The sequence below is a fragment of the Phyllostomus hastatus genome, unplaced genomic scaffold, assembly GCF_019186645.2.
Source record: "Phyllostomus hastatus isolate PE091 unplaced genomic scaffold, TTU_PhHast_1.1 phas_scaffold_93, whole genome shotgun sequence".
NCBI classification, from domain to species: Eukaryota; Metazoa; Chordata; class Mammalia; order Chiroptera; family Phyllostomidae; genus Phyllostomus; species Phyllostomus hastatus.
In genome coordinates, this window is record NW_025334042.1 from 5700446 (window position 1) to 5728344 (window position 27899).

General features: G+C 38.4%; 2 protein-coding genes across 2 annotated transcripts; one reads left to right on the forward strand and one right to left on the reverse strand.

The window, feature by feature from the left end:
• Window positions 1-12572, forward strand: LRRC10 (leucine rich repeat containing 10). The gene is made up of 2 exons (XM_045829685.1): window positions 1-1485; window positions 12436-12572. Exon 1 carries the CDS (start codon window positions 49-51, stop codon window positions 883-885), a length of 837 nt encoding a protein of 278 aa, XP_045685641.1. The 5' UTR covers window positions 1-48; the 3' UTR covers window positions 886-1485; window positions 12436-12572.
• CCT2 (chaperonin containing TCP1 subunit 2) lies at window positions 7293-27742 on the reverse strand. The gene is made up of 16 exons (XM_045829684.1): window positions 27634-27742; window positions 26662-26736; window positions 26507-26572; window positions 25697-25808; window positions 25282-25358; window positions 24810-24922; window positions 23374-23576; window positions 20484-20584; window positions 20161-20288; window positions 18318-18421; window positions 13400-13519; window positions 12893-13021; window positions 12604-12707; window positions 12211-12310; window positions 11150-11291; window positions 7293-7572 (listed from the first exon to the last, which is right to left on the reverse strand). The coding sequence occupies exons 1-16, from the start codon at window positions 27634-27636 to the stop codon at window positions 7542-7544; spliced, it is 1608 nt and encodes a 535-aa protein (XP_045685640.1). The 5' UTR covers window positions 27637-27742; the 3' UTR covers window positions 7293-7541.
• Between the last annotated feature and the right edge of the window lie 157 nt (window positions 27743-27899).

Consider the following 27899-nt stretch of genomic DNA (forward strand, 5'->3'; position numbering starts at 1 on the left):
CCCCGGCTGTTGGTGGGCTGCAGCTCGCCACACCTCCAGCCTCTGTGCATGGGGAACACCATCAGGGCCCTCGTGGCCTTCATTCCAGCTGACCGCTGCCAGAACTATGTGGTTGGAGACCTCCGGGAGATGCCCCTGGACAAGATGGTGGATCTGAGTGGGACCCAGCTACGCCGCTTCCCCATGCACGTGTGCTCCTTCCGGGAGCTGGTCAAGCTCTACCTGAGCGACAACCACCTCAGCAGCCTGCCTCTGGAACTGGGGCAGCTACAGAATCTGCAGATCCTGGCCCTGGATTTCAACAACTTCAAGGCTCTGCCCCAGGTGGTGTGTACTTTGAAAGAGCTCTGCATACTCTATCTGGGCAACAACAAACTCTGCGACCTCCCCAATGAACTGAGCCTGCTCCAGAATCTTCGGACCCTGTGGGTTGAGGCCAACTGCCTCACCCAGCTGCCAGATGTGGTCTGCGAGCTCCGTCTCCTTAAGACTCTACATGCCGGCTCTAATGCCCTGCGTCTGCTACCAGGTCAGCTCCGGCGCCTTCGGGAGCTGAGGACTATCTGGCTCTCAGGCAACCTGCTAACCGAGTTTCCCCCTGTGCTGCTTCACATGCCCTTCCTGGAGGTCATCGATGTAGACCGAAACAGCATCCGCTACTTCCCCAGCTTGGCCCACTTGCCAAGTCTGAAGCTGGTTATCTACGACCACAACCCTTGCAGGAATGCACCCAAGGTGGCCAAAGGTGTGCGCCGCGTGGGAAGATGGGCAGAGGAGACCCCAGAGCCTGACCGCAGAAAAGCCAGGCGCTACGCTCTAGCCGAGGAAAGCCAGGAGGCTCAGGCACTTGCCCTGGCTCCCACACTTGCTCCTACCACCTCCTGAGCTTCGGTAGTAGGTCAATGCCAAGAACCCAACTCCAGCAGAGTGCAAAAGGTTGTTCTGGAACATTTGGGGTATCTCTTCTGTAGGAGCTGATAATCAGATGAAACCTCTAAATCACACGAAGCAGAAAAATGTCCTGGCAAACATCTCTGCCAAAGGGAAGTTGTGTGCTACAGGAAGCCTGCCAACTTCCTTGCTAGAAAACCAGCCTCTCCAAGCAGGTATTTTGAAACTGAAGAGCCAAGGGCTGGGACACTGTGGAGTCCTCCACTCTCCAAAAGTGGCTGGTTGTGAGGTCCGTGAGCTCCTGAAATAAGGTATTTATAGTACTCACCTAGAGGGACTGTCTCCAATCTTCTGTAGGATGTATTTTCTTACCATGAGTGACCACAATAGTGTGAAAATATTACTAATTCAAGCCACTTAAAAGGGCATTTCCACCTAATCAGACTCACAAAAAGACCTTGCTTTTCCCCTGTTCAGTGAAGGCTGAAAAGACCCCTGATGAAGAATGCCTCTCGCTGGAGGTCATCTGACCCTTCAAACTTGACAGTGGTTCATGGGAACTTAGCTCACCTTCCCGAAAAGGTTTGACTCAAGGTCTGTTCTCAACTGTTTACTGTCACTGACAATGCTAGAAGTCATCTAGAAAGCACAATCTATGGCAATGTGGTCTCTAATATCAAGCCTAGTTGTGACCTGGCTGCCTCTATGAAGCAAAGCACTCCTATTTACTCACATTAACAAGCCAGAGCTGAATTGAATCCCCTCCCATGGAGGGAAGCATTTCTAGAATCACACTGGGTTAAAGGCAGTAGGTGAGAAACCTGCTCACTTGAAACAAGGATGTGGAAATCTGACCTGCAGGTTCTGGTATACATAGAGATTTTCTGCCTCTTTAGCTTCAGTATCTCTGCCTTTGTTCTGATTTGACTTTTGTATATAGGGTCTTTTGATGATCAGTATAAAAATCTAGGTATTTTAGCCATTTAACTATGTAAATTGTGACCTTCCCATGAATATGTCAACTGCTGTCAGTGGGTGATTTGATAACACAATCCCTTAAAAAAAAATTTTTTTTTATTCTTTTAGGGAGAGGGGAAGGGAGGGAGGGAGAAAGGGAAACATCAGTGTGTGAGAGATACATCAGTTGGTTGCCCTTCACACACCCCCACCTGGAGACCTGGCCCACAACCCAGACATGTGTCCTGACGGGAATTGAACCTTTGGTTCACAGGCCAGGGCTCTATCCACTGAGCCACACCAGCCAGGGCTGATAATACAATCCTTTTTGTAAACCTCTTTAGCAATCAAGGACACAAAGGGTCATCTTAACTAAAACATACTATATAGTTAGCTTTTAAAACATTACTTTTGCCATAAAAGCATCTTAGCCCAGCAAAGTTTGGTTCTCAAATGACATTACACAGCAGACTGTTTTCATGTTTTCCTACAAAATATTTCTTGCTAAATCAGAGGAAATTTCATTTCACATAATCTTCCTATCACCATCCCATCTGTGGAACAAGTTGATTAGACTTGAGTCATTAAATGTAATGTCAAACATGTTAACTCCTTCAGCAGGTTTAGATTTAGACAGTGAAATTTATAGTCTATTTTCTCATTCCGAATGATTGAACTAAACTATACTCAACTGATGACAGAAACTTTCTGCCAACAAAACCGCCTGCTGACCTGTATACACAGAGCCAGTCTTATGAGTGCTTGGCTTTATTTTGACCTTATCTTCCCCTTTCCAGGGTTAAGAGCCTTTTCCAGTGTTGCCACAGACCAAAGCCATGAAACAAACTGTAGCCACATAACCAATACGGAGTCCTCACCTAAGAAGCTAACTGGTCTGCAGCAAATGTCAAATTATAAACATTTCGGCACATTCGTCAAGCTGTGTTCTTCTAAAATAATCAATACATAAACATCTCCAACAATATGGTTAAGATTTACCACTGATTTTGCTGTCTAAAGTGACTGTAAAGTAATATTTGCATTTCCATTACTTTCTGATGTTTTCTTGAAATTCTGACATAAGTAGAATATAAAAAAGGGAAGATGTTGAAGTACCAGATATAAATTTATTTATGATTTTACCAGTCCCGAAACCATATGACCCAGTGATTCCACTTCTACGAATATATCCAAAGAATCCCGAAACACTAATTCATAAGAATATATATACCCTGTTCATTGCAGCATTATTTATAGTAGCCAAGATCTGAAAGCAGCTCAAGTACCCATCAGTACATGAGTGGATAAAAAAAAGCTGTCCATTTACTCAAGAGAATACTACTCGGCTGCAAAGAAGGAAACCCTACCTTTTGGGACAGCATGAATGGACCTGGAGATAGAAATCTGTCTGGTATACTAGGTGAAATATGCCAGTCAGAAAAAAACAAACACCATTCAATATGTGGAATCCAATGAACAAAACAAACAAAACAGAACTCAGATACGGGGAACAGACTGACAGCTGTCAGAGAGGAGGTGGTGGTGGGGGTGGGGACTGGGTGAAAAAGGTGAAAAGATTAAGAAAAGAAAAAAACCTCAGACAGACAACAGTGTGATTACCACAAGGAAAGGGGGGTAGGGGAGGGAGAAGAGGGTAAAGTGGGGATAAGTGGTGTTGGAAGGAGACAGGACTTGGGGTGGTGAACACACAATATACAGACGATGTGTTGTAGAACTAGTTGGACCTCTGAAACCTAAATAACTTTATTAACCAATGTTACTTCAATAAAGTAATTTTTTGTAAAAGATAAAAGTCCTGAAACACAAAGTGTTACACAAGAGTAAAACCTCTTCCAGAAGTCTGTATAGAATTTTAGCTTCCATAAATAAAAGTGATGCCAGCAAAAATCAATATGAATTCTATAGAAATACATTTTTTCTCTTCTGTCCTAAAATGCAACATCACTGTAATTTCACACTTAAAAAGTAGGCTTGTTAAATTTTAACTCAAAAACCATGGTGTATTACAATGGTTAAGAGCATAGCCTTCAAACTACCCAAGTTCAAACCCCAGGTTTGCCCTTCACCACTGGTCAGTTAGTCTGTGTGCCTCAATTTTCTCATCATTAAAATGGTTAAGTTCCTACCTCTCAGAGTAATGTTAAGGATTAAACAAATTACTGCGTATAAAGTACACAGAACAGTGCCTGACAGGTGGCAGTTAATGTTTACATACCACATTCTTTCATTGTTATGCCATGCAATACAATACTTACATTTACCCTACAATCAGTAATTCCTTGCTTGAAGGAAAAAAAAACGCTATGAAACAAGAAAGCTTTTTCTTTTTCAATAAAATTTTCAACAGTATCTGTAGTCTTGAACATGAGAAATATAATTGCAATGTGGTCCAATTCTTCTGGCTTGCCTAAAATCAGACATGATTACCTAAGATTTTATTTTTAAATTTCTGAATGAATATACTTGCCCTTTCCCTATTATTCTAGAATCAGTGACATCACCAATGCACCATAAGTCCTCAGTTAACATTGACAGGTTCTACAACTTTAAGTGAAAGGGCACATAACAGCCAATTTTACCATAGGCTAATATAAATTAGTTAAGTTCCTATGGCATCACAGCATTACAATGAAACAACACTGAAAAAAATATGAGAAACTGCTGTAATTGAAAACATGAGCCTTCCTTGGTACTAAGCCTTTGTGTGTCTTAAGGGGCATGAGGTATAAGACACAGGTGTCTATCTGCTAGACACTTTACTCTCTGGCTTTTGTCAATGTAAAAAAATGCATAGACCTTATAATCTCACTAGCACAGAAGGGATATTAATACTACTAAAAATACTAAGTTTCCATGCTTTTCCCCCTCTCTAGACATAACCTACTTCTGGAGAACAGGAAGGTGTTATTTATCTCTGAATCCCTGGTGGCTAGCACAATTCTACCAAGGAACCTGAATTTTGGAGATTTTATCATGCACCCAGCCCACAAGAATGGCACTATCCTCAGGGTTTTAATTCACATAACCTGTTCAATACCCCTTTGTACTGTACAACTCATAATTTATAAATGAAAACTCTGTAATCAGGTTTGCTTTATTCTTCATACTGAGAATCTGAAATGTTCTACAGTAATCCTAATTTTAAAAAGTCCTCTTTAGCCCTGGTTGGTGTAGCTCAGTGGACTGAGTACAGGCCTGTGAAGCAAAGAACCGCTGGTTTGATTCCCAGTCAGGGCACGCCTGGGTTGCAGACCAGGTCCCCAGTAAGGAGGAACACATGAGAGGTGACCACACATTGATGTTTCTCTCCCTCTCTTCCCTTCTCTCTAAAAATAAATAAATAAAATCTTTAAAAAAAAAGTCCTCTTTACACTTCTTTTTTAGGGATGTTCTAATACTCTAGAGAAAGTATGAGACAAAGCAGACTTAGAATTCTATACAAAGGGCATTTTGTTGACTTATCAGTCAGGGTCCTGGCCAGAAAATTTATTCACCCCCCATATGGTTTACATGGAGAGACTTTAACAATGGAACGATTACTAGACAGGATTGGGGGGGGGGGGGACAATACTGAGGTAGTAATATTGACACACAGAAACAAGTGCAACAGCAGCAGCTGCCATTACCCACACAGCTGAGAAGGGAACAGAAATGTCACCCAAATCCAGTAAGAGCTGCGAGTACCCTGAGAAGTGATAGTAGTGATAGGTCTTTCAAGGATGCAGCCACTTTCAGAGACAGAGAGTAAAACCGGAAAGAAAATGATTCCTTCTCCCCACATCTTGCCAGTGCCTCCTGAGTTAAACCACAGGAAGTCAGTCCACAAGGAGCTGGGAAGTGGTCATCAAGAGGAGCCCCATGGCACCCAAGCAGGCGAAGAATGGATCTTGGCTTGAGGAGAGCTAAAAGGAGAATAACCAGCACACATTCTCCTTCAAAAAACAACAAAAAAACCCCTAAGTTTACTAGAATAGACTTCAAATTCCTGATCATTAGACAATTTTCTATGCAGTAACTATTATGTACATTGCAACTCTCTTATTTCCATGTCACAAAAGTCTTGTGCAAATAACACTGCTTCCACATTTGCTATTTCAGACCTTACAGAAACTCCATCCCAAAACTCATAGGAATTAGAGGAGCCTAGTTTAGAACTTTGAAAACTAAAGATTTTAAAATTTGTTAACTTGGAATATTCTACAACCATCACAATAAAATCTGTAAGGGCTTCAAAAGATACGAATTCAAAGACGAAAAGGGACACGGGTGTATTGTTCAACGTAACAACTGAACTCCCATGTTTCTACCTTTAACTGGTGTATTCTTTTCAAGATCTGTGGAGAAAAAAATGTGCCCAAGAATGCTTTTAGATTAAAATGCTACTGTAAGCCATCTGGTCCCTCAGGAAAGACGTTTAAACCCACCTCTCCCACTGAAACCTCTGCAGGTTTTATACACTCATCTGCTCCACTTGCACTGTGGGATGTAAACTAATGTTATCACGCATGATAAAGTACTTAAAAAAATCACACAGCAAACAGTACCACTATTAATATTCCTAAAAGTAAAAAAATAAAATCAGTATTATTCTCTTTAACGACCTCAGCGTATTTCTCCTTTACGTGAATGTTAGAAGACAAAAGCTAGCATCACAACAAAGAAAACCAATTTTTTTCCAGTTTTAACAGCTTCTACAAAATGTTGAAACAAACTTTTAGAAAAAAAAAAGGTTGGTTTATTCAGAGTTTCTTTGAAATCTTTTTGCTCTTCCCTGGGAATAAAATGTCTTTCCATGATGACAAATACCCAGTAAAAACCTATTACCTACTACTGGGCTTTCTCATTTTATTTCTTGTGCATTCTGCTATACACTGATATATAAATAACCTCCAAATCTAAAATGACCACTAAACTCAGTACATACTTACATCCATCATCATTCTCTAGAATCCATTTGCTCAAAACAAAAACCCTAGCAACAACAATGCTGAAGTCTTAACAAAGCCCGCCTTCTTAAAAGGGCATTATCTTATCAAGCATTACAGGTAATTCAAGCAGCTTGCAACAACAAGCATTAAACCTAGGACTCTTTTGAATTTAAAGTAACAGAAATCATCATAAGTTTTTCTCATACAAGTTTTTCCATGTAAAGAGACAGTAGTTAAGACTCCACAAAATTAAATGAGTACTAAAGACTATAATACTTTCACTAAATAAAAATAAATGGTTAGTTACTAAAGGTTATGTATAACACTGAGAACCAAAACATTAGTGTATGTTTACCATATCTGACTTGGACTTGTATAAATCAAGATAATTATTTCATAAATCAGTAGTTAAGGTGAAACAACTCTAGTGGAAAGTACAATCATTCATATCCATTAAGTTACAAGAAGAAATCACTGAGAGAGGTAACAACTAAGTAACTGTTCAAATTTTTATTTTGGTGCACAGTATGAGAAATGGACTTTTAAATCAACTAAATTTTATGGAAAATGAACAGCAAATAAATTAGACCCATGTTAAAGTAAAAGGTCAGCTAAATGTCCAAACTGAAGGATATAAGAACCACTGATAAACTTCGACTCTGTAGTCATCTTTAAGAAGTCAAAAGTCTTCCAAACAACTTTACTGTGAACTGGTCCAGGTTAAATAACAGCATACAGGAATGCTTAACAAGGGTGGTGGTCCGGCACACGTTTCCTACAAGGATTATACAACACACTTAAGAAAAAAGTCAATGGTAAAACTGAAAAGCATGATTCTAATCAAAAGTTTATATTAAATACAAACACAGCTAGAATCCTAATTTTAAGACCATTATAACCCTATTTTCCACCTACCCGTTTCTACCTCCTAACATCCCTCAATTACCATTTTATTAAGAGGACATTACAAAAATCTGAAATATGAACATCTGTATTAATTTAGCAAGTTCTCAACTTCTTGTCCAAACAACTTACTTAACAAATGTTATTTTTGAGAAAATAACATGTATTTTTCAGGAAATGGTTAATTTATGTTTTCAACTAATATGTATTAAGGAATTTTACTAAATTAGTCAAAGATAGTTACTCTTAACCAGAAGTTGTAAAAAGGCTTTGGGGCCTCTAAATGAAAGAAAATCTCTGTATCATCACTCTAACTGAAGAAAACCAATGTCAATAGGTAAGGTGCTGATGGGGTCCAGTAACTTGCCAATAGTACCTCTTGCATCTTAGATGTTAAACTTTTATTCTCTGGTAACCACATTATGAATGGCTCAGGAAGGTGGCATGGTGTGGGTACTACTAGTGCAATTCTTTTACTTAATGCCTTGTCAAGGAGCAAGGGCTTGAGAATCTGCTTCTAGAGGTAAGCACAATAGTTAAAAGAAGCAGAAAAGATTAAAAACAGACGCAAGGAGTACAGCATACTGGAATCATATGAAGAGATAAACCCTTCCAACCATGGTGGCTAGTGGGTATCTGATTAAAGGATGCTAAAACATGTCACTACAGAAAAAGTTATCAAGCAGCTGTCAAAGGGTTCCCTGGGTGTTACTAACTAGCATGAAAAAAGTCCACAGCCCCGTACATCAGAATTTCTGATATATTTAATAAATGCTTACACCTCTAAAATAGTGTTACCAGGTCAAATTAGGTATTAAGAGTGTATGTTTCAAAGGTGGTTGAGGGAGCTGGATTATTGTGAAAATTTCTGAGAGTGAATGTGGTTATGTGACCTTGATCCCAAGTCAGAAATGTTTAATTATAGAATTCAGTTTCCTTTTGCTATCATTCTGCTTAAAGACAATAGAAAACATAACTGCATTTAATCTTTGGTGGCACTACTTCCAAAAACCCTTTCTGTCAACTTCTCCTTCCCTCACTAATTTTCCATTTCAAAACATGGAAAACCAGTGAGGAAGTTACCTCTTCATTACCCTGTCCTGCTAATACCAGAAGCAGAAAATCTCTAGATTTTTCAGGCCGCTCTTCTTTCTACCACACATCACAGTGGATTTAAATAGAATTTCATCTGTTCTCTCTACAACCAAATCACTATTTTCCACCCTTTCCTTCCCCTAATACAGTATTAGGATAGCTACCACTCACAAAAGCCAATGAAATGAGACTGCAGGGTTCTGCACAAAAAAGGTCCACTGTAACTCAATGCATTTAAGGTGTCATTTCCTGGTAGCATTCCTAGCTCCCTCCCGTTACTACAGATGAACTCCCTGTGCTCCTGTCTAAAACCAACTCCTGCTCTTGTTCTCTGATCTCTCATTCCCTCTTGCAGCTGCTTAGTGGACAGCTCCCCCTCCCTGCAATCATTTCCTCTCTAGGAAATTGCTCCCACTTAAACTGAATTTTCAAAATAAACACCTACACCTCCTCTAGCTACTACCCCACTTCTCTGCTCCCACTCACAAGGCTCCTCCAAAAAGCAGTGTATCTATATACACTCCCTCCAATTCCTCTTTGCCCACTCCCTCCACTCCACTAAAATGGTTTGTCAAGATCACCAATCGCCTGATACTAAATCCATTTTTAACGTCAATTTGCCGTCTTTACCTCTAATACTTGACCTACTTACATCATTTTGGCAACTGATCACTCCTCCTCCCTAAATCCTTCATTTGGCTTCTGGACACACGTTCCCTTGGTTTTTCCTCCCACCTCAGTAGCAACTCCCTACTAACCAATCTTGAAAAGTCTGTGTTATGGAAAATTTCAAATGCATATAGAAGCAGAGACTGTATCACGAACCCTCCTGTGGCCATCACCCAGTTTAAATAATTATCCATTCTGTACACTCCAGTGTCCTTTGCTGGTTGCTCTGAATCTTTCCAAACTTATAACCAGAATTTTCTAGTACTCAGTCCTTAAAACCACTTTCCTGCTTTCGATACATTCATTCTCTTGAGGAATGGACCAGTCTAATAGCTTTAAATACTACATTTAGGCTGACGACACCTAAATTTGTAACGACAGCTCCAACTTCTCTCCTCAACTACAGAATCAACGAGCCAACTGAATTATCAAAAGACATCTCAAATATCCCAAATTGAAACATACTTCTTCCCTCCCAAAAGCCTTTCCCACCTCAATTAAGAAAAACTCATTTCTCCCTACAAAAACCTTGAATTATCCACAATCCCCTTTCCTCTCACACCCTGTGTCCAACCCACAAATTCTGCTGACCCTACCTTCAAAATATGCATTTTTTATCGACCACTTCTCACCACCTTCACTTCTATCTCCTGGTCTAAGCCACTATCCCCTCCCATCTCCCTGAAGTACCACCAAGAGAGGTAAAATAAATGGTTTCGGTAACTATTAATAAGAACAATTAAAATTACTAAATAAGTTTTCAAAAGTTAAGATTTTCTGGCCATCTAACCATTTTTTAAAAAAGATTTTATTTTTAGAGAGAGGGGAAGGGAGCGGGGGAGAAAAAGAGGGAGAGAAACATTAGTTGCCTGTCATGCAGCCCCTAATGGGGACCTGGCCTGCAACCCAGGCACGCGTCCTGACTGGGAATCAAACCAGTGACCCTTTGGTTAGCAGGCTGGCGCTCAATCCACTTAGCCATACCAGCCAGGGTCATTTAACCATTTTTATGCGAATGAGTTTTTAAAAGAATTCGGCATTTTAGAAAAACTGCTGGTATAGGAACACATGAAGAACTGTGCTAATTACTTGAGTAAGAATGTCAATATGCCCTGGCTGGTGTAGCTCAGTGGACTGAGTGCAGGCTACGAACCAAAGGATCACTGGTTCGATTCCCAGTCAGGGCATGTGCCTGGGTTGCAAGCCAGGTCCCCAGTGGGAGCCACATGAGAGGTAACCATACATTAATGTTTCTCTCCCTCTCTTTTTCCCTCCCCTCCCCTCGCTAAAAATAAAATCTTAAAAAAAAAAAGAATGTCGATATGGAAAAGTATACTAGGACAGAAAACGACTGGAGTTGACCCATCATGGTAAAAAGACCTCAAGTGTTTACTACTACACACTCCTGCCTAAAAGCTCTCTGACTCTTGACCTTTCCTGGCTCTTTATGAGCCCTTTCTATCTTAAGAGTTATTCCACGTCACCATACCCTGCTCCCCACTAAGCTTTTCTGGCTTAAATCTAAGAGTTGTGATAACCTATTTTAAATAACTTGCGTAATACTTTCGTCTAGGCAAAAATGGTTAAACTTTCTATCAACTACCATTATATGCAGTTACCTATTTTTTTTTTGTTTCCATGTTAGTAGCTTTTTCTAAGAAATGTTTTCTAGTGCTACAATATACCTTGGTGCTGCTTTGATAATGTTGTCCACACGGAGAATCACCTCTGCTGCTTCAGCCGCACTCAGAAGAACCTGTCGCTTTACTTGGAAACTTTCTGTTATACCCAGTGTTGCCATATCGCCAATAGTACCTTCCTTCATATCTGAAAAGAAAAAGTACTTACTAAATTAACTACAGTTTTAGCAAGTATCGAAATATCACTAATGACTTAAACAAATAAAATTAATCCTGCTATGAAAAATAAAATTACAACATTACTCAACTCTATCACTCAAGAAAAATCTTCAAAAAATCAAAACACCAACTACTGATTATTTGTATTAATGGAGAACTATGTCAAATAATGAAAAACTTAAAACAAAACACTAGATCACCTATCTTAATCTACTTACATAATCTATTTAATCTACTTACTTTGTAGAAATTTTGTAAAATTACTACAAAAAATATGCTCATCACTAAGTACCACGAAATCTTCACTGGATAAGAGAATTTAAACGTCACCTATTTTCCTTCTTGTGAGAATCCTACTTTATCTTCATACAAATTGTTAGTCATCAACTCTCTCTTGTCCAGTGACAGGATTATCTACCCTCTAAGATGATTCCTATAATGTCCTGGACTGTTAGTTGGGATATTTTTCAATTTGAACTAAATCGCCCTTTTTGGCTACACTTTTGTCTATGTATCAGCAATCTACATTCAAGAAGGTCTCAGAAATAGTTCACCATGAGACTGGGAGTTAATGTGGCTTATATTATAAGAGATATAGTAAAGTTTACATTTATTTTGGAATATAACTATTGCTTATGTACTTTAATTCTATAACCATAATATAACAAACTAGTTAAAAATCTTCAAACTAGAGTTATACCCTTTGTGGAATAACAAAGTTTGGCAGTGCTGAGAATATGAAAATATTTTCCTAGAATATATAATGCTTACAAAAGAGCCAAAGGCATCTTTTATATGGTTATCATGAGCATTCACTAACAAAAAAAGGTAAAGAACTTGGTGAAGAGTTACCCTTAACAATTACAAGGCCCCAGTTGATTCCTTACCCAGTCCAGCAGTTGTATTGCCTTCGCTATGGGCAGCTCGGAGCTGTGCCACCAGATCTGCACTGTCATAGCCTGCATTGTCAGCTATTATAGTTGGCAACTATGAAGTTAAGAAGACAAATGGTTACTATCTATTCTAGTAAAATTCACTGATGCCTAACTAGGACAGCTTTTAAAAATTACATATTTGGAAACATTGTAAAATCTGCTTCTTTTTAATTACAGCTCATAAAGAAGATAAACTCCAGAATCAAATTTAAAGGTGCTGTGATCCTGCTTTTTTTCTTAAGACCAAGAAAAGAAACATTTTCTTCCCAAGTTAGAAAAATATATCCACTTAAAAACCACCAACACCAACAAAATTTAAGTTCACATCTCTTATTTTTAACTTACCATTCTCAGTGCTTTAGCGTAAGACTCCATTGCAACAGCTTCTTTACCTGGTGTTTTACTGGCAAGCTGCGTCACAGCGTGAGCCATCAGCATCTCAGAGCAGCCTGTGGATTAAAAATACAGTAAAATACCAGTATGCTCAGCTCTCTCAGCTCTCTCAAACACACTGACTCCCCTCAGATATGTCAAGCATTTTAAAATTAAGTGCAGAAGCAATATAGTTTCTAAGAACCATTAAAACCACTTACAATGTATACTATATTTTAAGAAAATAAATAAAATGTTTTACCTCCTCCATAAACTGTTCTAGAATCTTTCACAGTTTGGGCAAGAACACAAAGAGCATCATGCAAAGATCTTTCTGCTTCATCTAAAATTTGTTGAGTGGCACCACGAAGAACAATAGTACAAGCTTCACCTAATGTTAAAAAAAAGTAATATTCTTATGTCACAGTGAGCATTTAATTATAAAACAAAAATTTGTCTTTCATTTATATAGGTGTTAGTTATATTACTTTGTTTTGAAAGCTGACATGTCTCCTACTGTTATACATTCTCTTTGCTGACAACTCATATTCATAAGTCTAAGCTATCTAAAAAACAACTATGTTGAAAATGCACTGTTCACAGAGGTAAGATTAACATTAGGGTGATCTCAAAACAGATCAAAATTAACATTTATGCTCCACAAGAATGAAGACACATCAATTCTAATAACTATGTAAATGTTTCTTTCACTTCAACAGAGCCTAACAAGGATTTAGGATGCTAAACCAAGATCTACATAATCACTCACCAAGGGCTACCCCGGAAAAGTGAATAAGCTTGTCCTCTCCAATCATGACTTCCTCAATTAGCTTGCAACTTCCAAGTTTCACTAGTTCTGGGTGGTCAAAAGTAGAGGCAATTTCACCACCTATGAACATAAATATAATTAAATACATAACAGGTTTAAAATTTGCTTTTGAACAAGCAGTAATTAACATATAAAATTTTTTAAGTTGATTGATTATATGCAAAGCACTCTCTGAAGCACCTCTTATGAAATTAATTACTCTTACAACAATCTTAATGAGATATGGTCCATTATTATCCCATTTAGAAATGATAAAATAGAGGCAGAGATGTTTAGTTTCTTATCCATGGTTACACAGCCTGAACAAATAAAGTGAAGATGGGATTCAAATCCAAGCAGCCTGGCTTCTTCAGACCTGTGCAGACACTGTTTACTATCCCTAAAGGTTAAATGGAAACTTTATTTTTTTTTAAATATATTTTATCAATTATGCTATTCCAGTTGCCCCATTTTCCCCTTCACTCCCCTCTGCACCCCCTCCCACCCACTTTCCCCCCTTTTAGTTCATGTCCATGGGTTGTACATGTAAGCTGTCTTCTACATTTCCTATACTATTCTTACCCTCCCCCTGTCTCTTTTCTACCTACCATTCATGCTACTTATTCTCTGTACCTTTTCCCCCTCACTCCCCCTCCCACTCCCCTGCTGATAACCTACCATGTGACCTCCATTTCTGTAATTCTGTTCTTGTTCTAGTTGTTTGCTTAGTTTGCTTTTGTTTTAGGTGTGGGTGTTAATAACTGTGAATTTGCTGTCATTTTACTGTTCCTATTTTTTTATCTCCTTTTTCTTAGATAAATTCCTTTAATATTTCATATAATTCCTTTAATATTTCATATAAATATTTTAATATTTCAAGTGAAAGGATGAACTCCTTTCACTTGACCTTATCTGAGAAGCAATTTATCTGCCTTTCCATTCTAAATGAAAGCTTTGCTGGATACAGTAATCCTGAATGTAGGTCCTTGCCTTTCGTAAGTTGGAATACATCTTTCCAGCCCCTTCTTGCCTGCAAGGTCTCTTTTGAGAAATCAGCTGACAGTCTGATGGGAACTCCTTTGTAGGTAACTCTCCTTTTCTCTTGCTGCTTCTAGGATGCTCTCCTTCATTTTAATCTTGGGTAATGTAATTATGATGTGCCTTGGTGTGTTCCTCCTTGAGTCCAACTTCTTTGGGACTCTCTGAGCTTCCTGGACTTCCTGGAAGTCTATTTCCTTTGCCAGATTGGGGAAGTTCTGCTTTATTATTTGTTCAGCTAACATTTCCACTTGTTGCTCTTCCTCTTCTGGTACCCCAATAATTCAGATGCTGGAACGTTTAAAGATGTTCTGAAGGTTCCTAAAGCCTCTCATTTTTTTGAATTCTTATTTCTTCAGTTTTCTGGTTGGATGTTTCTTCTTCCTTCCGGTCCACACTGTTGATTTGAGTCCCAGTTTCCTTCCCATCACTATTGATTCCCTGTACATTTTCCTTTATTTCACTTAGGATAGCCTTCATTTTTCATCTAATTTGTGACCAAATTCAACCAATTCTGTAAGCATCCTGATTACCAGTGTTTTGAACTGCACATTTGATAGGTTGGCTATCTCTTCATTGCTTAGTTGTATTTTTTCTGAAGCTTTGATCTTTCATTTCTGTCATTTTTTTTTTTTGTCTTGATGCAGCTGTTAAAGGAACCACATCACTGTGCTGTGATGCTATATGTGGGGGAGGGGTCCGAGAGGGAACAACGGCCCTTGCTCCACTCTCTGCTGGATTTCAGTCACTTCCCACAAGCAAATGGGGCCCTTCTGGTGATGATTCCAAGGTGGGTGGTTTGTGTACATTCTAGGACCCTGTGGGTCTCTCCAACAAATTCTGCTGTGAGGCTGGTAGTTTCTCCCATTGCCTCAACCCCTACAAGTGTTTTCAATCAGTGGTTTATTTCCCTGTACTGGGCCTGGATTGCATAGTCAGCCCAGCTCCCCAGTTGTTTCTCCCAGTTTATCTGTACATGAATGTGGGACTGCCTGGTCCACAATCCGCTGCCTTGCCAGTCTGCCAGCTGCTGCCTTGCTGGCCAGTTGCAGCTTTGCCAGGAGTCCTCTTTGCCCGGCTGCCTGTCTCTGCCCCTCCTACTGGTCTGGATGAATGTGTCTTCTTTAACTCCTTGGTTGCCAGACTTCCATACAGTTAGATTTTCTGTCAGTTCTGGTTGCTTTTTGTTTTTAAATTGTTGTTGTCCTTCTTTTGGTTGTGTGAGGAGGCACAGTGTGTCTACTTACACCTCCATCTTGGCCAGAAGTCCCTTAAATGGAAACTTTACCATTTACCTTTAAGCCTACATTTAAATACAGATTCTCTTCTGAATCCAATCTAGAAGATCAGTACTCTTATGATCCAATTTCCCAACCAAAAATGAAAATACTTCACTATTATATCAACAGATGTATGAACTTTTGAAACAGCTTAATGGGCACTTGGTATCTGCTAATTATCACAATAACTGAAATGTCATAAAGACCTAGACCCTTATAAGACCTAGAAAACGGGAAATATATACTGAGAATTTCCCAGAGCAAACTTAGTTGAAGTGTCAAAAAAGTAAATTCATTTTATTCCTTATGTCATATCTCTATTCCTATTTTCCCCTCCCTCTTCCATGCTGTAAACTGAAAGGGTTAGCCATTTCCCTTCCTGGATCCTAATTAGGCAAGTTAGATTTCCATTTTAAAATCCTTTTCTCTAGCTCATCAACCTCTTTCAATAAGTTAGAATACCTCTCTCCATCTCATCGATGTATCTGCTGAATAACTGATGCTTTATACATACATCTACTTTATAATTTATACAAAGAACTCTGGTCTTCCCAACTCTACTAACTTAAACTGATAATCTATATGGCTGAAATCCTTTTTTGGTTGGCAAATTCCTGAGACTTTGTTTTCGAGATAAAAAGACCCTACTGGTGTTTGGGACATCATATCCAAAAATGACACTAATTTAGCCTTTGAGAATTTTCACTTATCCTACACTCAATCATCTATATCTGCTTACAAGGTTATTTCTTGATATCTGCAAAAACCCATTTCACATATTATGACTACATATAAGCTAATAGAATGGGGGCCACCATGGTGTCAACCTCAATTGGTACACTTGGTGCAGTAAATTTTCTTCTGAGTATATGTGGCAATTTCATGTATCACTAACTTATCCCATGAATGTGCTATCATTCACATTTCTTATGTCTTTAATTTTGTTGCATTAAAGGAGTTACATAAACATGAGCATCTTAAGTTTTATCACTTTAGGCTTTAGGCATCAAGTGTGCAATGGCTTTTAAAGAACTTTAACTAGAGCAGGCAAACCCATTTCAAATTAATTAATAAAATGAAAATGTGTCTTTTTAGGTCAGAAGATTATGCTTCTCAGATTATTAAAAATGGCCTAGGAATTCTGAGATGAGGCCAATTCTACTCTCTACATTAATTAGTATCCTTTAATTTCTTCAAACACTCAGGGCAATTTCAACTGAAGTCACCATACCCAGTGGCTTTCCACCCCAAACCCCATTCTCCTTCATTCTCATTGCCAGGTCCCCAACCAACTTTCCAACCTATTCCTTTATTTTCCAGGACCTAAAAATTAAGAGAATAAAAGTTTTTAATGCTTAGTTCTTCCAGGGCTACTTAGAGGTTACTTCAAAAACCATTACCACAAATAGAAAGTTAACAAGCTGCACTCTGCATCACTTTGATTTAAACATACCTTACTTATAAACATCATTTCTATTGCACATAACTGGAATTACATCACTCCTTACATACATCCCTCTTCTGAAGGGTGGATGCTGGAGAATACTAACTTTTCATCATACATTGCCAAACTGTTTCACACTTATTTTAATATTTACTACTTTCAGAAATTTTCAAAACTTAACAAAAGCAATGTTGAAGTACTTGACCCACTCTCTGTCATATGGTTAAGCATTCAGTAAAGATTACTATCATAACTGTATTACTATACAGGGCACAAAGCATTAAACTACTCACTTAGCATTAGAAATAAGTAAATGAAAAACATTTCATTTACTAGATAAAGACATAAAACTTTTTTCAAGCTCTAGTTTATAGACTTGAAGACTGTGGCCATATGGGTTTGTGAAAAATAACATAGTACGTATCTTTAAAATAACAACAAAAAACCATCTATACCAATGGTAAACCCGGCATATAATTTAGTATATTACATATAACGTAACTGCCCTGGCTCGTGTGGCTCAGTAGATTGAGCACTGGCCTGCAAACCAAAGTTGCCAGGGCAATTCCCAGTCAGGGCACATGCCTGGGTTGCGGGCCAGGTCCCAAGATGGGGATGTGCAACAGGCAACTGAGAGATGCTTCTCTCCCTCTCTTTCTCCTTCCCTTCCCCTCTCTAAAAACATATAAATAAAGTCTTTATAAAAAATAAAAATAATGTAACTAAACTAAAGAAAGCCAAAAAGTATACATCAGATTTCAAATTAACTCAAGGGGATTTCTTCGTACTCTCAGCAACAAGTTACGTATACATTTAACCCTTGAACAATATGAGTTTGAATTCCATGGTTCTACTTATAAGTAGGTTTAAAAAGCTGAACCTGTTCAGTGCAAACCCATGTTATTCAAGGGTCACCTTCTTCACAGCAGTTGGGTGCGAAGGGCTGACTATAAATCTTTGCAGTCAGAAGTTATATGCAGATTTTCAACTGCCTGAGGCTGGGAGTTGGCATCCCTAACTCACCAGCATCTTTCAAAGACTCATCAACTGTGCTAAAACTCAATAAATCCAAGAGTGATTATTATGTTTGTTAGAAATTAATGACTTTTCCCCATACCTGTGACAAGAGCCAGGCGTTCTACACCTGCGAAATCTGCATGCTCAATGGCCATAACACCAGCAGCACCAAAGAGCTGTTCCGGATAATTATAAATTAACTGCCTATATATAAAATATATAAATACACTGTTACATCACAAGATAAAATACCACAGACTAACAAAGATAAAACCATGGGGGTAAAAATAGAAAAAATTTTACCTCAACAGTTATCAATGAAATATAAATCAGAACAAGATACAATTTCTTAAATATACAAAAATTTATAAATTATAACACTAGTGCATCCATGCTAGTATTACAAACAGGTTTTTTAAAATATTGTTACTAGTATAAACTAGAAAGCAATTCAACAGCAATGCATCAAAACCATAATACTCATATGCTTTAACTTTACTACTGATAATCTACAGCAAGAAAATATGTAATGAACATATTTGTAAGAATCTTTATATAGAATAACAAAATTTGCCAGTGACCTCAATGTCCACTACGAGAGTATGTGTATAAATGAAAATTTAAAAATTATTAAAAAGTTTTTAATCTTACGTAACAGTATGTACTGTTAGATTTAAAAAGTGAATTACAGCCCTGGCTGGCGTAGCTCAGTGGATTGAGCGCAGACTGCGAACCAAAGTGTCGCAGGTTCGATGCCCAGTCAGGGTACATGCCTGGGTTACAGGCCATGACCCCCAGCAACTGCACATTGATGTTTCTCTGTATCTCCCTCCCTTCCCTCTCTAAAAATAAAGAAAGAAAATCTTAAAAAAAAAAGTGAATTACAAGTTTATAGCATATGATCACAACTAAGTGAAAAACAAACTAGAACACCACACACAGAAGTGAATTTAAAGGAAAGAATTCCTGAGGTAAGACCCTAGATCATTTCTTCTTTATATTTTTCTATATTCCAAAATGAACATGTTACTTTTACAATAAAATTAAAAGCATCTCTTTAAAAGTTCAAAAAAACCCCCAAACTATAATTTTATAATGCACTGCTGGGCAAAATGTGTGTTATTAGATTCACAGATCACATAGAAATTTACAAACTTACTTTTCAAAAGCCAACAAACATTTGGCCTAAAACAATTATTTTTCCTCAAACATTATCTCTCAAAGTTAACTAAGACCATTTCACTGAACTGTGCTATTCCTCTTGATGTTTTCCTCATTCAAACAATCCACTAAAGTCTTAAAATACTAGTAATTAAGAATTTATGAGCCCTGGCAGGTGTGGCTCAGTGGACTGAGTGCTGGCCTGAGAACCAAAGGGCCGCTGGTTCAATTCCCTGTCAGGGCACATGCCTGGGTTGTGGGACAGGTCCCCAGTAAGAGGCGTGCAAAAGGCAACCATTCATTGATGTTTCTATCCCTCTCCCTGCCCCTCTAAGAATATATAAGTAAAATCTTAAAAAGAATACATGAGAAAGGTTTACGCATATTTTTCATAGAAATTAAAAGCCTTAAAATTCTTACTATTTTCATCTCTTCATTTTTTTATTTCTATGCTATTAGCATTTTGCTACTTCAAACTCCCACCATTTAATAAAAAATTAACTCTCCTCCAAATATATGTATACTATAGTCAAAACTAGTAACTGCCAAATCAAAAAACTGTTACTGTTCACAGAAAAAGGTTTAGTAAACAAAAAAGGTTTTGTAAACAAAACCTTTACAAAATATACCTTGAATTATAATGCAAATGACTTGCTATATAATTATATTTATATCTGAAAAAATAAAACAGCTCCTAAATATAAGGTATTTCCATAAGTCTTTTTAGAAAAAAATTCTTTCTTAGATAGTTACAAATAAGGTTAGCACAAGAACACACAGACCTGTTAATAAAGCAATTTATCCCATGCTTAAGAATACGTTCAACTTTCTCTTTCATTTTTTCCTTTTCTGCATGTTCTATTTCTGCCACCTTTGCTGTAGAATCAACTCTTACACGAGAACCAAATATCTAAGAAAGGAGAAAGCAGAAAAACAGCATCACCTTAATTACTCTTCAGATTCCCACAGCATATGTAAACATTTTTATGTAAATACACCAAAAAATGTTTGCTTGTGTATATATAGTCATATATATATTCTAAGCTTGTTGGTGCAACTAATTCCCAGCAGCTAGCAATCAAAGTTTCAAGAAATGTAAGCATACCTTTATTTTGTCTGTATCCATACCAGTATTTGCAATAAGAATTTTAGCATTTTCAATTCGCTTTGGTTGATTTACTCCAATTTTTTTATCCAACAGAAAGCCTACAATATGAGGAGAGTATTGTATTAAACATTTCAGGGTTGAGTTAGTAACTCTTACGAAGTTGTCTGCTTTATCAAATTATTGGGTTGGCCAACAAGTCTGTTTAGTTTTTTTCCGTAAAATAAAAGACACATTTTTCATATTCACCAATAACTTTATTGATTTACATATTTTGAGTATGTTGGCTATCTCCCATGTGGTAGAATGTTGACTGTTCTCAATTAATGTCTTGATTTGATTGCTACCAACTTCTACTGGTCTATCTGACCATGGAGCATCATCCAGCAAGAAATCTCCAGCATGAAACTTTGCAAACCAGTTTTAAAACATTCAATTAATCATAGCACCTTCTCCATACACTGCATATATCTTTTTTTGTACGTCAGTTACATTTTTACTCTTTTGAATTCACCGATTTTGATGTTTTTTAAAAATGCACACTGATATTATGATAGCTGTCACAATATAATCTAACAAAATTGTTTTGAATTAAGTTAAAGACAACTAAGCGCCACTAGAACCATCTTACGGAAAAAAACAAACTTTTTGGCCAACCCAATACTTTCAAAGAATACACTTAAGTCTAATTTAAGACTTTAATGCTCAGACTACGTCTAAGCTTCTAGAGAGACCCTATAAAGCATTCCACTAGAACAGTGATCAGAAAAATCATTTTAGCAGGTCATTTTAAAATTATATGAAACAGAAAAACTTAAGAGCAGAGCACAAATATTTAGAGTAAACACAGTATTTTTAAACTTTTATCTCAGATATACGGCATACTACATAAACAGGAATATGGGTTACAATGTAATGGTATTAAGTCCACTATCATTAGCTTAAAACCAGTATAAGAGAAAACACGCTGTGAAAATTCAGATACACAGGGGATTGCCAGAAGTTACTGAAATGTAAAGAACTGAAGCTGGTGATCAAATGAAAAAGCCATGGGCAATGGAGTCAGACAAACCTGGCCCCAAATATCCCTCTGCTGCACACAGGCTGCGTATGGTAACAACCTGGGAAAACTCATTCAACCTTAGTTACTCATTTGTAAAACAGGAATACAACCAGTGGCACAGTAATAGTCACCAGCCTAAGGCCCTGTTGATTCAGAACTATCATTCCCTCTCCTCTCCCCTCTGGTCACCATCAGCCTGTCCTCTATTTCAGTGTCTTTGGTTATATTTTGCTTGTTTCTTTGTTGTTATTTAGGTTCCTGTTAAAGGTGAGATCATATGGTATTTGGGAAGGGTTCACAGGAACAAACTTAAAGGACACGTGGTCATAGACTAAGGGGAGGGTGGTAATGGGAGGGAAGTGGGGAGGGTGGGGGGGGACTGGATTGGGAGTAAGAAGGAGAAAACTGTATTTGAACAATGATTAAAAAAATAAAAAAATAAAAAAAAGAACTATCATTCGAGCACAGTATTGTTTCTCCAGGCTTCTTTTAGATGCATATGTAACTTTTACTAAGCCATTATCATCTTGGGTTTCCTGCTCTACTAAGCTGAACCTAACTCTCACTCACTGGGTCAGTATCATAAGGGATGAGATTTTAAGTAAAATTCCTATTACAATGCCTGGCACAGAGCAGATATTTAAAAAAAGACAGCTATCCTTATTTTATCTTTCTCTACCACCAGCCCCTACTGGAAATGCTACAGAGCCCTTGCACATAAACTCAACCAAGAATATTTTCAGAATTGTTACTCCCTTGGAAGACACAACTGACACACAGCAATGCATGGACTCTCAATCACTGGTAAAGCAGGAACTGTAATGCACAACTTAATCCTTTTTCCCCCCTTATCTGTAGAAGAGAATGCATAAACTACCATCTATAGGCCATTTTGTTAAGTAAATACAACGTAAAGGTACTTGGAAAATTCCTACTTTATCAACAAAATACACTAAAACAATAGCAGTTATGACTAATTTACTACTCTTTAAGAATACCAAGAAATATACAGGGTCTGGAAGAAGTAACATCTGCTTCTATGTGGTTGATAGGGTAATAATATACGTGTAATAATTTCTAGTTTTAATTTCAACACTTCACCTAAAATGTCACATGGTGTGCTTGAGTGTGATGTTATGGTACAGAATTATGTGCTTATGATTTTGTATTTAAAAATGGGCATTATTCCTGGCTGGTGTAGCTCAGTGGATTGAGCGTGGGCTGCAAACCAAAGTGTCGCAGGTTCCATTCCCAGTCAGGGTACACGCCTGAGTTGCAGGCCATGACCCCAGCAACCGCACATTGATGTTTCTCTCTCTCTCTCTCTCTTTCTCCTTCCCTTCCCTCTCTAAAAATAAATAAATAAAATCTTAAAAAAAAATAAAAATAAAAATGGGCATTATTTGTGCCAGACTCTGTATATCCTCAACACCTGCCAACTAAATGATTTATCCTAGACCCTCCCTGAAGAACACATATAATCCTAAGAAAAAGCATCATTTGAAGATAGCTGGCTTCCAGAAAAATAGAACTGTAATTTCTCTTTATTAGAGACTAAAAATATCTTCATGGTATAAACAGAATCTAGATATTATCCAAAAAATGCTGGGATGGTGTGAGATGAAGAACAGATAGAGGAAACAGATGAGGAACAGATAGAGGAAAATGACAAAAATGGATGCAATGTAACTTTTGTCTTTAAAGATAGGTTTTTCTGGCTTTGTAAAGTGTTTCTAGTCCTGACTAGTTAAAAATAAGATTCACTCAGTATTTACCCCTCAACATCCCATCATAGCTTGTTTGCCCACATTCAACATATATGCATACCTTCATCTAAATAGGAATCCGCCAGGCTTCCTCCTAGTTTCTTGATGACATGAATTGCCTCCAGATTACCAGAGCCTTTCAATCTGAGAACAGCTTCCACAGCTAACTTAGTAAAGTGATCTTTGTGATGAGTAAGAAGCTTTGAGGATAATGTTGTTCCCGCAATGTTCATTAAATCTTGGCGAAATTTAACTTCATCAGAACTAAAAAAACAATCAAATAGGAAAACTCATGACTTTCTTAAAATAAAATGCTTAAACTTACTTCTTCATTGATATCAACCCTATTTTACTTTTCAAAATTTATTCAGATACTCACATGTCAATAGATACTTTCACCCCAAGCAGTGAGGACTCACGTGGTAAGAATTAAACCTCACCAGTAAACAACCAATGCAAATTAAAGGGTACTATTTCCCACACTACCAAACTGGCAAACTATAATGAAGAAACACAAGCACACAAAAGCATACAAAACACTGTCAAGAACATGAGGAAACAGGCACTGTTATACAGGTATTGGAAGTGTAAATTAGTATATTTTTTTTCTGAAGGGTTACTTATCTTTGAACCCAGCAACACTTCTTGAAACATTTTTTGGGGTAACAAGTTTACCACAACATAAAGCTAACCACTGTCAAAACATAAAACTCCAACTACAGATAAGTAAATTATACTACATACCTCAACAATCAACAGCACACCTCAATTAAAAATACTACAGAGAGCCCTGGCTGGCGTAGCTCAGTGGATTGAGCGTGGGCTGCAAACCAGAGTGTCACAGGTTTGATTCCCAGTCAGGGTACATTCCTGGGTTGCAGGCCATGACCCCCAGCAACCACACATTGATGTTTCTCTCTCTCTCTCTCTCCTTCCCTTCTCTCTCTAAAAATAAATAAAATCTTAAAAAAAAAATACTGCAGAGAATAAGCTCTGGCTGATTCAGATTGATACTCAATCAGTGGATTGAGTAAGGATGTAAACCAAGGGGTCGCCAGTTCGATTCCCAGTTAGGGCACATGCCTGGGTTGTGGGCCAGGACCCCAGTGGGGGCCACTCGAGCAACCTCGCACTGATGTTTCTCTCCCTGTCTTTCTAAAAATAAAAATAAAATCTTTAAAAGTATATACTGTAGAGAATAAAAAAATACTGGAGAGTATTAACACCCAGAAATGTGGTTGTTATTCAACTACATTAAAGAAGCTAATAACCCTCTACACAATGCTACTATCTGTTTCACTTACTGTGAATATCCCGGCAAAAAATGAAAACCCAAACTTTAACTTAGCGGACGCCTCTGGGGGGTAAAGTGGGGTTTTATGTTGGGGCAAGATGAGGCAGCAGGATGTTTGTGTATGTTTTCATATTCTCTAGACTTTGTAGCTGAGCATACTTTACAAAGAATGTCAAATGTTTATAACATTTTGGCATACTGACCCATGATCGACTGCAGAATTCAACAGAGCATGTCTTGCTGCCTTTGTGGCTTCTCTCCAACCTGCAATGATGGTCTGTGGATGAATCTTTTTTGCAATTAAAGATTCTGCTTCCTATAAATAAAGAGTGGAAAATACTTGTCAATAGTAAAAATGAAGCCCTGGCTGGCATAGCTCAGTGGATTGAGCGTGGGCTGGGAACCAAAGTGTCCCAGGTTTGATTCCCAGCTAGGGTACATTACTGGGTTGCAGGCCATAACCCCCAGCAACCACACATTGATGTCTGTCTCTCTCTCTCCCCACCTCTCTCTCTCTCTCTCCCCCACTCCCTTCCCTCCCTAAAAATAAATAAATAAAAATCTTAAAAAAAAATAGTAAAAATGTAGGAAGAACTTGATTATTTCTGACATTCAAAACCACAGTAGTAAAAAACGATTAATAAAGTGAAACCAAACTTGTTCAGATAGTCTTACCCTTAGTAATTCTGCTGCTAAAACAGTAACAGAAGTAGTACCATCACCAACTTCATCATCCTGAACCCTTGACATATCTAAAAAAAAAAAAAAACCAAGTTGGTTGTTAACTCACTTATATTTGATCCTGCCTTTTAAATTACTTCTCTGTAGCTTACCTAATCCTCCAAATATACCCACTACTAGTCCAAATCTCACCTATCTGGTTTCCTCACTCGATAAATTCTTTGGATTTTCTCAGTACAAAATGCAATGCTTTTACCATCAATAATTAATTACACAGCATTCCAGAAGCTTGTATTTTAACAGAGACAATAATTCAAAAGTGAACAGTTAATCTAAAGTACAGTTAGTCAACATAGCCTATTAAAAATGTGTTTCAAAGTTAACAAAACAGTATCATCTTCAGACTCACCAACTAGAACTTTAGCTGCTGGATTGTCAACACCAATGTTTTTCAGAATAGTTGCACCATCGTTTGTCACCATAAGAGAGGCATCTCGACCACTGCTTAACAGAATTTTGTCCTAAAAGGAATATATTTGGCTGAAGATGTAAGTATGTCTTTAACACATGGGTCAATCAATACCCTCACATACTGCTAATAGGTACGTCTTCTGGATGGCTATTTGGCAGAATGCATTATAATTTTTTCAATGCATACACCCACAAGAAAGCCTTGGTATCTACCTTGGTAAAAACGCTAGAAGATTAAGGGACACATAAACAAGGTTATTTCAGGTCTGTAATAGCCAAAACAGTAGAAACAAATTAAGTGTCACCCAAAACAGTTACTAATGTAAACTATAAAATAATCAAGATGCTGAATACTATTTGACACTTAAAGAGGCAAGATTTCAACAAAGCACACTACAGAAAACTACATAAATAGTATCTATGATTAAAAAAAGCATAATCTTACGAGTATAGAAGAAAACACATAATACTAAGATGCACATACATTTACATAAGTGAACAAAGATGCCGGGAAGATTTACATCCTAATGGTAACAGTGCTTGTCACCGAGGAGGTGAGTGGCATTGAATGGGACTTCAGCCATAGGGGTACTGCTTTGATTTTTAGTAAGAATATGTCCATGCCTGTATAATTCACAGTTAAGTTTCAAAAGATTAAAAAGCATCAAAAAAACTGTTATTTACTATGTCTATTTCCATTAAGGACTCTAAAACAATATCAAAACATTAAGAATTCTGTTTTTCTTACCATGCCCTTGGGTCCCAAGGTGCTCTTCACCAAGTCTCCAATAGCGATGGCACCAACAAAGGAAGACTGGAGTAAAAATCGAAGAGATTTTCAAAATCAATTCTAGTCTTAAAATTGTATAACTGGATCTTTAAAAGAAGGAGAACAAGGTTTACCAGACGAGCTGTCTCTGCTCTCTCTTCATCAGCTCCAGCCTTGAAAATGTTGACAGGTGCAAGGGAAAGGGACGCCTAAAAAGGAAAATCAAGAACTAGTTAGAATGCCAATATTCTTTTTAAAATTTGTTCAATTTCATTTTCATTTTTCGATTAGCATTAACGTTCCATATTATTTTATATTAGTTTCAGGTGTCCAGCATAGCGGCTGGACATTTCTTTAACTTAGAAAATGATCCCTGGTATAAGCCTAGTACGCACCTGAATGCCAATATTCCTCAATACATGTACTTAGGTGCCTTTCATTAGACTTGCAAGTGGGCAGGTAAAAAATTAATAGATAGAACAGTGTACTTTTTCCAATAAAGCTCTCCATCATCGGGGCATTCATTTGAGGAGGGAGAGATTTCTAAAGCTGTATAAGGCAGGCGACCTTGCGTTTCGGATCTACAAGAGCTCCAGGAATAAAAATCATACCCTGAAGAGATTGACCGTCAGGAACTGCAAGACTGAAGTTGATTTTAATCTAAGGATAAGACAGACAGGGGCTGTAGGCCACTGCGGGACAACCACCAGGCGGACGAGAGAACGCAGCGGCCTAGCTTCCATCCGACCGCGCCTTCCCCGCCGCCCCAAACTCCGCCCGGAGGAAGGCGGGGCCAGCCACGCCGGCCCGCCCGGGGCACTAGAAATTTCTCCGCACGGGATGAGTCCCGGGCCTTGCAGTTCTGGGACTGTGGAGAGGCCGGGTCAGAACCAGACGCTAGCCTGGAGGCCCACCCTTCCCCCTGGCCCGCACCGAGGGCTTCACCGGCGGGCGGAGCGCAGGCCGCACGCCGCGGCCGGCACCATGTGCGGTAGTTGTAGGGGGCAGACACAAGGAAAGAGCTGCGCTGGTAGCACAAGATGGGGCAGCGGAGCGGCAGGACAAAGCGGGGTATGGAGGGGCAGGGGCAGTGGGTCCAGGCTCACCATTATTCCGACAAGTTGGCCACTCACGATACTCTCTCACTGCTCGCGGCAGGGAATCAGAGGAAAGAGAAGCCGGACGTGACGCCACAGCTCTACTGCAGGGGGCGGGGCCTCGGCTAGAATGCAGCTGCAACTTAGCGCCCCCACAGGGCGAGAGAAGGTAGCCACTTGGGTCGTAAACGCAGATTTTCTGGTTGAAGGGGCGGGGTCTTGGCTCATGCCCCGCCCCCCGCGGTACCAAAGGCTCGGGACCAGAAAAGGGGAGG

What these genes read in the sequence shown, in the direction of transcription:
- LRRC10 (XM_045829685.1), top strand. Translation starts at nt 49, where the DNA reads ATGGGGAACACCATCAGGGCCCTCGTGGCCTTCATTCCAGCTGACCGC.
- CCT2 (XM_045829684.1), bottom strand. An exon ending in TAGAACAGTTTATGGAGGAG is followed by an intron (nt 12,708 to 12,892) that starts GTAAAACATTTT and finishes TTTAATCCACAG; the next exon opens with GCTGCTCTGAGATGCTGATG. An exon ending in CAATACAACTGCTGGACTGG is followed by an intron (nt 11,292 to 12,210) that starts GTAAGGAATCAA and finishes TTTTCTTTTCAG; the next exon opens with ATATGAAGGAAGGTACTATT.